The 12558-nt window shown below is 38.4% G+C and overlaps 1 protein-coding gene across 1 annotated transcript; it reads left to right on the top strand.

Moving 5' to 3' along the window:
• Nucleotides 1-10749: 10749 nt before the first annotated feature.
• DIRAS2 (DIRAS family GTPase 2) lies at nt 10750-11349 on the top strand. Its single transcript, XM_007949068.1, has one exon. It carries the CDS (start codon nt 10750-10752, stop codon nt 11347-11349), a length of 600 nt encoding a protein of 199 aa, XP_007947259.1.
• Nucleotides 11350-12558: the final 1209 nt, after the last annotated feature.

The following is a 12558-nucleotide window of genomic DNA, read 5'->3' as shown; positions in this document are numbered from 1 at the left end:
TCAAAGCTTTACTTTATCCATATCAGTAAGGCTGGTTTTACTCTGATAATGCAGCTCTTGTCCAGTCCTACTTTGAGAGCTTTGTAAGCTAAGTGACTCATCTTCCTCATCTGCATTGTACAATGTTTCCAGACTATTCATAAATTTGTGCAGTAATGTATCAGACAGTGTTTCTCTGCTATTCATATGGTTTTCCCTGGCCACTTCTTTGAGAAGTGGATGTCCTCCTCCTTCTTCTTCCTATTTGTCTCAGTTTTTAAACCAGGCTGATACCTGTGCACCATGTGTACCCCACTGGGTTTGAAACACCAGTGACACAGCCTCAAGACTCACAGCAACATGTCCCCACAGTAGGACAAACCGACAGACAAGATTGTCTCCCATAGCTGTTGGAAACCTCTCCAACCACCCTTACTTGGATCCCTGTGGCTGACTCTTCAATCTGTTCTGGACCCCTTCGCCTTTTCTGTCTTCTCCCTGCTTTCCCGCCTCCCTGCTTGTGGGGCGTGGTCTGGATTCCCTCTCCTCACCTGGATCCCTGCAGCTGACTCCTCTTCATAGTATCCTGATATTACTATTTTTATTTCTGTTGGTTCTGTTGTGCTGTTATCCATTTCATTTGTTATTTGTGTTACTTGCACTTTCTTTTTTTCCTTTTTTAAATTTGCCAGTGATTTTTAATTTTATGAAACACCATCTAGTCTTACTGACTTTTTTCCATTGTCTTTCTAGTTTCTGTTTCATTTATTTCTGCTAGAATCTTTATTTTTTTCTTTTTTCTAGTGACTGTAGGTTTTTTTTTTTTTTGCTACTGTTTTTCTAATTGTTGGAGATATTGGGTTAAGGTGTTGACTTTTGCTGTTTCTGCTCTTTTGATGTGTGCATTTATTGCTGTAAGTTGCTCTCTGGTCACTGCTTTTGCTATGTCCCAAATATTTTGGTATGTTGTGTTTTCATTCTCATTTGATTCAAAAATTTTACAATTTTATTATTTATTTCTACTTTACCTAGTAATTTTAAAGGGGAATGTTATTCAATTTCTTGTATTTGCCCTTTTTCTTTTGATCTTCTTATTGTTGATTTCTAATTTTACAGCATTGTGATCTGAGTAGTTGTTTTGCAGTATTTCAATGTTTTAAAATTTATTGATGCTTGATTTGTTGGCTAAAATATGATTTATCCTGGAGAATATTCCATGTGCACTGGAAAAGAATATATATTGTGCTGCTGATGGGTGAAGTGCTGTGTAGATGTCAATAAGGTCAACTTTGTTCTTTGTATTATTTAGTTCTTCTGTGTCTTTGTTGAGTTGTTTTCCAGTTGTTCTATCTTTCATTGAAAGTGATGTATTAAAATTTCCTACCATTACTATAGAGTCATCTATTTGTCTTTTCAATTCTGTTAATGTCTGATTTATACATTTAGAGTCCTTTAAGTGAGTGCATAGTTATTTATTATGGTTATGTACTCTTGTTCAATTGATCCTTTGATCATTATATAATGTTCTTCCTTGTCTCTTCTGGTGGTTTTTGTCTTAAAGTCTATTTTATCAGAAATTAATATAACCACTCCTGTTCTTTTTTGATTGCCATTTGCTTGCTATATCTTCTTACACCCTTTGATTTTTAGTCTATATTTGTCTTTGTGTCAAGGGGTGTCTCTTCTAGACAGCATATTTATGGATCATGTTTTCTTATCCAGTCTGCAACTCTATGTCTCTTGAGTGGTACATTAATTTATTGACATTCAGTGTAATAATAGACAAGTATGAATTTGTTGCTGTCATTTTGCTATATATTTTTTTTGTGGTGTTGCTGATTTCTTTGTTCCATATAATTTCTGTACTGAACTCATTTTGTTTATGAATCATGTTATCATTTCCATCCTTGCTATTGCTTTGTTTGTTGTTGTTATGTGCCGTCAAGTCGGACCTGACTCATAGCGACCCGATATAACCCAAGGCAATATCACTACAGAAGTAGATTGCCCCATCTTTCTTCCGAGGAGTGGCTGGTGGATTTGAACCACCAGCCTAAATACTTGTGCCTACCCTCTATTTTTTTTTTTTTTTTAATTTCAAAGCAATGGTTTATTATTTTTCTTTGGGGTTACCCTGTGACATATTATTTTCTTTCCAAGTTTAGAACAGTCTATTCTGTCTTGCAATTGTGTTGACTTCCTCATCATTTAGAAGTTCCATAACTACACTATTTATTTCCTCTTTTGGGTTTGTAATTATCCTCACTTACCAGTAAATGTCTCTAGTTCCCTGTTATAGTCTTGTAAACTTATTTTACTTGGACACTTCTATAATTGTCGGTTTCTGGGTTATGCCATCATATGTTTTAATCATTGATTGTTGTCTGCTGTTATTTCTGAGTAGTGTTGTCACAAGTCTTAATTTTAGATTGCTGTCTTCCATTGTTGGTTTTCTGTTGGAAGGATTCCCTTTAGTATTTCTTGTAGGGTTGGTCCGGCTTTTACAAATTTTCTTAATTTCCGTTTGTCTGGAAATGTTCTGATTTCATCAACATTTCTGAGGAACAGTTTTACTGGATATATGATTCTTGTTTGGCATTTTTTTACCTTCAAGATTTTGTATATGTCATCCCATTGCCTTCTTGCCTGTATAGTTTCTTCTGAGAAAGCAGAGCTTAGTCTTATTGGTAGCCCTTTGTAGGTAACTTTCCATTTTTTCCTGAGCTGCTCTCAAAATTCTTTCTTTGTCTTTGGTTTTAGAAAGTTTGATTATGACATGTCTCAGTTACTTTCTCTTTGGATCTATCCTGTATGAGGTTTGTTAAACTTCTTGGAGAGATATCTTTTTGTCTTTCATGATATTGGGGAAGTTTTCTGTTAGCAAGTCTTCAACAATTTTCTCAGGTTTTTTTTTTTTTTTTTTTTTGGTATGCATTTCTTCTCATTCTGGGATTCCACTCAGGAATATATTATTTCATTTGATATCATCCCAAATAACTCTTAGGTTTTCTTCAATTTTCTTGGTTCTCTATCTTATATTTCCTCATACAAGCTGGTGTCAAGAGATTTGATTTTAGCTGAGATATGTGTTCCTCAGCCAATTCCATTCTATTCTTTTGTCCTTCCAACATGTTATCCACCTCCATATTTTTGGCTTCATCTTCTAGAGATCCATTTGTTGTTTTTGTATGATTTCTAATTGTCTATTTATTTTGTCATTTTGTTCTTGAATGATTTTCTTGAATTTTTCAAGGGTATTATCAGTCTTTTCCTTGCTTTTGTTTATGGTTTCCTTGAGCTCCTGGAAGGATATATATATATATATATACCCACCACACACACATATATATGTATATATACACACACACACATATATATACATACATAAACACATACACACACACACGTACATATGTATAACCTTTTGAATTAATTCTCAGAATGAATTACCCATTCTTCCCCTGGGAGATTTTGTAGTTCTTTATTTTGGTCACTTGCTTCTGCTATCTTGTCCTTTCTTTTGTTTGAATGGAAGTTGTCTTCTGTCTCCAAGACATTTTGAAGTTGTTGTTTTTACTTATTCATTGTGTATTGTTTTGTTTCATTATACCCAAATGAGTAGAACAGGTGTGTTCCTTTAGAAGTTAATTTAGCAGCACTGAGGTTCTCCCAGCTATCTCCTTATTGATGGAGTAATCAATGAGAATGTAGATATGGGTTTCTGATGAGGAGAGGAGCTGCAGTGGGGGTGAACAAGTGTTGTCCACCATGTGTTGTTGATTCAGTGGTGTAGGAGTTGATAGTGGTGCTTGTCCATTGGTTGATGTGGTCAGTGCAATGGAAATGGCTGATTAGTGGAGAGTTAACATCCTCCTCCTGTTGGGGCAGGAAAAGAGAGAGAGAAAACAATTTAAAAAATAAAAACTAAGGTCAAGAAGGAAAGGAGAAGGAAAATAAAAGATAAAAAATATAGAAAAGCAGGCAAAAAGAATGGGTGTTTGAGTTGAAAGAATAGCAAAAATTTAAGAAGATGAAGAGGAAGAGGGAGAAATAGATAAAAAGAGAGAAAAAATGGGGAAAGAGAGGAGAGAAATAGGGAGAAAAGGAAATTTAAGAGAAGGGACTTTTGTAATTATGTTCAGGTGATAGCCTTGAGAGCAGGCAAGTATAGCAGAAACCACACTCCACAGGTGTATACCTGCAGAGGTGAAAACAGCTAAACACTAATGTTCCAGGTGAGTTGAAAAGGCTGTAGATGTTTGCCTGTTTTGCCTAGTGTGAAAAGTATCAACCAGTGATGAATGAAAAGGGAGACATAGCTACAGCCATTGGGTCTATCTGTGTGCAGTGGATTGCTGCAGGTGGCTTTGGGACTTCCTTGGCTTCCAGTTTTCAATGTGATAGAGAGAAATTTTGCCCCTATTAGCAGGGAGACTGTATTTTTGTGGGCAGAGAGTCTGGCTCCTTTCTGGGCAGGTGAATCTCCTGCCTAGACTCTAGTGAAAAGCTGCCCTGGTGCCCTCTTCTCTAACCACCCCAGCACAGGCTTCTCAGTTCACAGAGGTACTTGGTGCCATTGAGATACCTTGGGTGATGAGGCTGCAGAGTTGTGCCTGTTTCAGTTAGAAATGTTCTCTCTGACTCAAGCTGCTGGAGGTGGAGGTATCTAGGTGTTGGGGTTAGTGAGGGCAGGGCTTCACAGCTCTTTGTCTCTTTCTTGACCCAATTCAATCCAGCAAGAGATTGCCCCAAGCCCCGTTTGTTCAGCCTCCTCAACACAGGATTTTTGCAAAACCTGACTAAGTTTAATTTCTCACATTCCCTCCTCTCTCCCACCTCTCTCCTTGGCAGTCTGCGCCACTTGTTCCTTTGTCTCGCAGCTCCCACATGTCTATTGCTCACCTTGAATTCCCCCCAGTTTATCTACACTGTATTGTATGGCTATGTGCCTTCTTCCCCAGCCTCCACAGTCAGGGTCTGTGTCTCTATTCACAATGCTTCCACTTTGAACGGTTCTGTGTATTCTCTCCCCCAGCCACTAATCTCAGTCTGTTTCCCATTCTAGTCAGCATTCAATCTAATCTTCAACTTCTCATTTGATGCTCAGAATTCTATAAATATTATTTTTATCTGTTTCACTCAGATTTTGAAATTTCATTGATGAGGGAATTGGTGAATTTTGCTAGCAGGATGCCATCTTGTCTCTGCCCCTGGCTGCATTTTTCATTTCCACCAGTGATAGATGAGGGTTCCAGTTTCTCCACACCACCCCCAATATTTTTCATTTTCCTTTATTTATTTATTTTTTTTCAATTTTAGCCATCCTGGTGGAAGTAAAATGGTATGTAATTGTGGTTTAGTTTTCCACTTCTCTGATGGCTATTGACATTGAACATCTTTTCACATGTTGGCATGTGAATATCTTTTTTGGAGAAGTGTCTGTTCATGTCCTTTGCATAGTATTTGATTATAATTTGTCTTTTTGTTGGTTAGTTGTAGAATTTTTATATACATTTAAGATATTAGACCCTTATTGGTTATATCATTCTCAAAGATTTTTTTTCCCCAGGCTGTAGGTTCTCTTTACTCTTGATAAAGTCTTTTGATGAATATAAATATTTAACTTTTATGAAGTCCCAATTTTCTGTTTTCTGTTGCTTGTAGATTTGTTGTGTTTAATAATCTATCATTAAAAAAAATTAGATACCAAAGCTTTGCTCCTATATTGTCTTCCAATAATTTTATGGATATAGTTTTAACCTTTAGGTCTTTGATCCATTTCAAATTAGTTTTTTGTGTATGGTTCGAGGTATGGATCTTGCCTCATTTTTCTGCATAAGGAAATCCAGTTTGCTAGCATCATTTGTTGAAGTTGCTGTTTGTGATATACTTTATTAAATGTTATCTGTAGTTATTAAAATGTATCTGTTTGATGTCTGTTTATTCTACTTGCCTCTAAGTTCCATGAGACTGGGGATTCTGCCTCATCTCTATGCTCTTCACAGTTGCTTCCCCAGATCCTCATCCAGAGCCAGACCTTTAGCAGAAGCTCAATAGATATTTCTTGAACAAATGGATGATTGTTGTTGTTGTTGTTATGTGCCATAGAGTCGGCCCCAACTCATAGCGACCCCTCCTTGGGTTTCCAAGGCAGTATCACTACAGAAGTAGGAGTGCCAATAATAACCATAAATTCTTCCTTTTGCTGTTCAGTACTTGCTTTCTATGTTTTGGTAGACACCCATTCATTTTGGTTGCCAGTTTAATAATGGAGACATCTTAACGTGACTGGCAACATATTGAGCAAACATGGGATGAGTTTAAACTGTAGACAAAGTACACTTTTAGAGATTTTTGGGATACAGAGGTTAAGAAGTTATCATTTCCTTCTATACACTTTCACTCTAGTTTAGAGCTATATTACCACAATACACTGCAAGGCTGAGTACCTTCTAAGGAAAAAAGGGTCCTCATTCTGAGGATGCAGAGGGAAACTCCAAATCAGATTCCACATGCCATTGAATTATTCTTATTTTTTAATGTGAAAAAATTTATCACAATGTGTGTGTATATATGTATGTGTGTATGTGTGTGTGTATACACAACTACTCCTCACTTATCAACTATCTCATTAGCCAACATTTTGCTTTTACCATAACTTTGAAAAAATTCTCAAGAGGTAGTTCTGATGGTCCAGGCCCCATTGGGGCTGCAGCCTTCCCGCCTTCTGTGGACCACCCAGAATTATATGCTGGAGGCCCGAGCAATGGCTAAGCCACATGAGGGACAGGAGCAGACCAATAAGCTATGGGACACCTTCTGTTCTTCTGTGACCTTGTCTGGCTATGGAGGGCATGGGATAATGGCAGGATGATACAAGGCTGCAGACAGGCAGAGGGGAGACTGGGGGAATGTCTGAGGGTGCTGGGGAGGAGATTGGTGAGAGGTTGTAGGAAAGGAGGAGAGGGAAGAGTATGAATCTGTGAGGCCTTTGGTGGACAGAGGACCAATGGGATCCCAGTTCTTTGGGCATTCAGACCAAAGGTGGTGGCTGGTGGACCAACTCCTATGGACTATGTGATAGTGACAAAGGCATGGCGGGGAAGCGGGGAACTCTCTGTGCCATGCATATTCCCAAATGTGATGGGTAGTGAGTGATGGTGGAGGGCAGAGCAGGACACCTGTGTTGAAGATGGTCCCAACATTTAGCATAATGACTTGGCCTTTGGAACTTAACATATAGATAAGCGAAGAGAGGGTATATATCTCCATCTCTATATCCCTGGGTGGCTCAAATGGTTAAGCTCTTGACTACCAGCTGAATGGTTGGTGGTTTGAACTCATCCAGAAGGTTTGGGACAACAAGCCTGGTGATATGCTTCTGAAACATCACAGCCTTGCAAACCATAGATGTATATATATATATATTGCTGAAAAGTCTGTTCTGACTAATGGCAACCTCATGTATGCCAGAGTAGAATTTTATCCACAGAGGTTTTTTTTGTTGTTGTTGTTGTTGTTTTTAAATAGTTTATTTGTTGTTTTTGTTTTGTCATTGCAAATATGTATAGCAGAACTATGCTAATTCAACAGTTTCTATATGTACAACAACATTGATTACATTCTTTGAGTAGTACAACCAGTATCATCTTTCTTTCTGAATTGTTACTTCCCCATTAACATAAACTTGTTGCCCCTTAAGTTTCCTATCTAAACTTTCAAGTAGCTAAGGAAGATTGGGCAATCTACTTCCATAGTGATACTGCCTAGGAAACCCAAGGAGGAGTCGCTATGAGTTGGATCCGACTTAGCAGCAAAGCGTTTGGTTTTGGTTTTTACTGTCATTTTTATTCCAGAATGATAGATCTTAAAAGAACACAGTGCTCAATACAGATATCCTTTATTAGTTATTCTGAACCGTTGTATGGTTTTAAGAAGACTTAGGAGATATTTTTGGTTTAAGGTTTGAGGTTTAAAGATGATCTCAGGGCAGTAGTTTCAGTGGTTTATCCAGCCTCCAGAAAATCTGAATTCTATGAAAATTTGAAGTTCTGTTCTGTATTTCTCCCTTTTGACAGAAATATTCAATAATAGAAGTTAGGCACCATCTAATTCTTCTGGTATCATGAAAAAGGAGGAAATTGATCATGGGGGTAACATTCCATTTCCTTCTATTCCTATTTCTGTTGCTTTAGGCAAATCAAAACCAAATGTTGTGCCTTGGATGTCCACTTGCCAGTTTTTAAGACCCCAGACTTTATGCAATGAACTAGGAGGTAGAACAGAAACGCTAAACAAACTTATTAGGCAAATTAACTGGGATGTACAATGAAATCATGACCCTAAACCTCCAAACCAAGGAACAAAATCCTATGAGGTATTTGGTTTTACATAAGCAGCTTCAGCAGCTAGTTCCATTGGGTTGTCAGTGGCTAAATTCTCAGAAGTAGGTCACCAGGCCTCTCTTCTGAGTTGTTTCTAGGTAGACTCAACCACCCTTTTAGCTAGAAGGTGAGTGTGTTAACCCCTTGTACCACTCAAGAGCTATGTTGTTGTTGTTATGTGCCGCTGAGTTGGACCCAACTCATAGCGACTCCTCCTTGGGTTTCCGAGGTGGTATCACCATGGAAGTAGATTGCCCAACCTTCCTTCCAAGGAGTGGCTGGTGAGTTTGAACCTCCAGCCTTCTGGTTAGCAGTCAAGTGCCTTAGGCACTATATTACCAGAGCTTCCTCAAGAACTATAAGTATATATAATTGGTGTTAGGTGCTGTCAAGTCAGCTCTGACTCATAACAGCCCTACGTACAACAGAACGAAACACTGCCCAGTCATGTACCATCCTCATAATACTTGCTATACCTGAGCCTATCATTGCAGACACTGGGTCAATACATCTCAATGAGGGCCTTCCCCTTTTTAACTGACCCTCCACTTTACCAAGCATGATATCCTGCAGGGAATGGTCCCTTCTGACAATGTGGCAAAAGTAGGTGAGATGAAATCTGGCCATTTTCACTTCCAAGGAGCATTCAAGCTGCACTTATTCCAGGACATATTTGTTAGTTCTTCTGCCAGTCCATGGCACTTTCAGTATTCTTTGCCAACACCACAACTCAAAAGCATCAACTCTTCTTCAGTCTTCCTTATTCATTGTCCAGTTTTCACATGGATATGAGGCTATTGAAAATACCATGGTTTTATTTAAGCATTAAGACGTCTTTGCTCTTTCAGCATTCATCTGATTTCTTGACTGCTGCTTCCATTGGTATTGATTACGGAACCAAGTAATATGAAATCTTGGAAAACTTTAATCTTTTCTCCATTTATTGTGAAATTGCTTATTGGTCCAATTGTGAGAATTTTTGTTTTCTTGATTCAATCAAATTCCTAATCAGGCCCTCCTACCATATTTTCCTGTTAATGAACTTTGTGATATCTTTCTATATTCTGCTTTATATTTCTATGTCTTCAGTTCTTTGATAGTTTGTAATTCAAAAGTGTACATAAGAAAAATGAAGTATTTAATTGTGAATATTTGGAGGTAAATGTATATGGTGAAATAAGAAAGTGGTGTGTCACAGTCCTGGGCTTCAATTTTATGTTCTGTTTGCCAGTAGACACACACTTTCCATCCAAAGTTAAAATTATGCATAATAAAGTTTATTGATCTCTAAAAATAATTTTATTGAGTAATGCTTCTGATTATTTTCATTCTTTTTCTGAGAAAAGTGAAGTCAGAACAATGTTTCTCTAGAGAACAGAATGGATTTCATGCTTTACCTTACCATATTGCTTGTTTTAGAAAAGTGGATGTTGCCTAATTCTGTACTTTGTGTGTGTGTTTTATATGTCCTCCCTCAAGGTCTCTGGATGGTGCAAATGATTTGCTGTAAACTACCAACCAAAAGGTGGAAGTTTGTACCCCCCTGATGGTATCATGGAAGCAATATCTGGTGATCTGTTTCCATAAAGATTATAGTAAAATAAATAAATAAACAAATAAATAAATAAACAATAAATAAATAAATATAAACAATAGTGTGGTGTGCTCTATAACATATTGGGTGGTCATGAGTCAGAATGGACTCAATGGCAGTAAGTTCAGATGTCCTTTCTCATTAATGACAGGCTGTCATACATAAAGAAAGCATATTCACTCCTTGGACTAGAGGTGATGTTTGCAATGGAAGGAAGCCCAAACTTACTGCCATCAAGTCATTTCCAACTCATGGAAACCCCATTGAGTTTCCGAGGCAGTAAGTCTTTACAGAAGTAGGCTGCCCAGTCTTCAATTGTAATAGCCATTATTAAGTAGTTTATATTACTATCTAGATAGTGCTTGACTACTTAAGAGTCTCAAAGCATTATAATAATTTTAATTTTGATGAATGAAATGACTCTCAAAGCTTCTAAGTTAACTGTAAACTATTCTTGTTTAATGGAGAGAAGTGACACCATGGCTTGAGTAATACCAAAGCCACTGTGACTATTCTCTCTAATAGCATCATGTGGGATGGGCCTTGGTGTCAGTGACACTTGGTTTATATTTCAGCCTCACCCCTCCTAGCTATATGACATCCCAGACATTATATCCCTTTTCTGATTCCAGTTTGTTCACTGCACAACGAAGGTAATGATACCAGCTTCTGCAAGTAGCTATCAAAAGACAGTAAAGCAATCCTTCTCAAGAAGGTTTTTATTAATCCTCTTAAATATCTCTTTCCTTTGCTAGGGTGTTTCCAGATTGAGTGTTGGAGCTCACCAGCAACATGCCAGAACAAAGCAATGATTACCGGGTGGCTGTGTTTGGGGCAGGAGGTGTTGGCAAGAGCTCCCTGGTCTTGAGGTTTGTGAAAGGCACGTTTCGGGAGAGCTACATCCCAACAGTGGAAGACACCTACCGGCAGGTCATCAGCTGTGATAAGAGCATATGCACACTGCAGATCACTGACACAACCGGCAGCCACCAGTTCCCTGCTATGCAGCGTCTGTCCATCTCCAAAGGGCATGCCTTCATCCTGGTGTACTCCATCACCAGCCGCCAGTCCCTGGAGGAGCTCAAACCCATCTATGAACAAATCTGTGAGATCAAAGGGGATGTGGAGAGCATTCCTATCATGCTGGTAGGGAATAAGTGTGATGAGAGCCCAAACCGTGAGGTAGAGAGCAGTGAGGCAGAAGATTTGGCCCGGAAGTGGAAGTGTGCCTTCATGGAAACCTCAGCCAAGCTCAACCACAACGTGAAAGAGCTCTTCCAGGAGCTGCTCAACCTGGAGAAGCGCAGGACCGTGAGCCTACAAATTGACGGGAAAAAGAGCAAGCAGCAGAAAAGGAAAGAAAAGCTGAAAGGCAAATGTGTGGTTATGTGAGCATCCCTTCAGTGGGGGGAGCTGTTTTGTGGCCCGAGTTGCCTCATTTTCCTTCCTCCAGTGTGAAATCTACAACCATCAGTCAGAGTAGCATGTACAATGTCCATGTGTAAAATTTTGCATTTTGACAGAGACATGCCCTACTGTCCTTAAAGAGAGGCATGTCACACCACTAACAATAGCAACCTCCCTCCAGAATATAAAAATCTGCCAGATTCAATGAAAATCAATCTGTTCAGCCTCTCAGGAAACTGAGAGAGGTGCTGCTTTCTGAAGGTATCATTCTTCATTAGAAAGCTCTAGGACTTGTCCCCACAGCAGCTGCCTGTGCTGAAAGGACTAAGTATCATCTACGTGCATGTGAGAGCATGTTAATGTTGAACTACAGTACCAACTTAAAACCAGATGTTTCTCTCAGCTTAGAATTAAGTCTTTTGGGAAGGGGATGAGCAGGAGGAGAGGAGAACGACCAGGCTAAAATTGTTTCCTTTCATGGTGTTTTAACTAGATGAAAAATAATATCATGTAGGCTCCCCAGTGAATGGTCATTCTCATGCCCACTTGCCCTGTTAGGGTCCCCACTACCCGGGAGGAGGGAATGTCTCTAGACCTAGTTAGCAAGTATTATCTGATCTTTAGAATATTTATTTTCACAGACAGTGATGGGTTATCTAAATGTGTGCTGCTCTGTCAGATGTTCTTTAGTTTTGGAGTGAAAATATTGTGACATTACTAAAACATTGCAATAACATTGCTGCATGTTGCACCTCTAGGGTTTTAGAAATACAAGATTCCTTCCTTTGATAAATGAGGGATATAACTTTCTCCCAACCCTCAGATTTTAAATAAAAATGAATAAAATACCTATTTTTAGACTTATTTTTTCCTTCAAGATATTTTTTCTCTTTTAAATTACTTGATCTGTGCACCTGTTGGATAACAGGTGACAAAGATCATCAATGACCAGAAGCACATTCATTTTTCTAAGTGACACAAACATATATAAGCCACTCTTTGCACCTTAAAAAAAATAGCTTGAATGAGAAGTCATTAATTGTGTTTTTGATGATCTATCAATCTCTATCAGAAGTATATTCCTGGAAAATGCATTCAATTAATTCTGAATTATTTTGCATATTCCATAATAAATGTCTCCTAAGAGCTGTTCAATGCTGTTTTCACTCTAGAAACAATCATCTTCTTTTCCTA

This window comes from Orycteropus afer, unplaced genomic scaffold, assembly GCF_000298275.1.
Source record: "Orycteropus afer afer isolate SDZICR_OR568_19922 unplaced genomic scaffold, OryAfe1.0 scaffold00236, whole genome shotgun sequence".
NCBI lineage: Eukaryota > Metazoa > Chordata > Mammalia > Tubulidentata > Orycteropodidae > Orycteropus > Orycteropus afer.
This window is presented reverse-complemented; position numbering and strand designations above follow the sequence as displayed.

Coding starts and splice junctions, on each gene's coding strand:
- DIRAS2 (XM_007949068.1), top strand. CDS start 10,750: ATGCCAGAACAAAGCAATGATTACCGGGTGGCTGTGTTTGGGGCAGGA.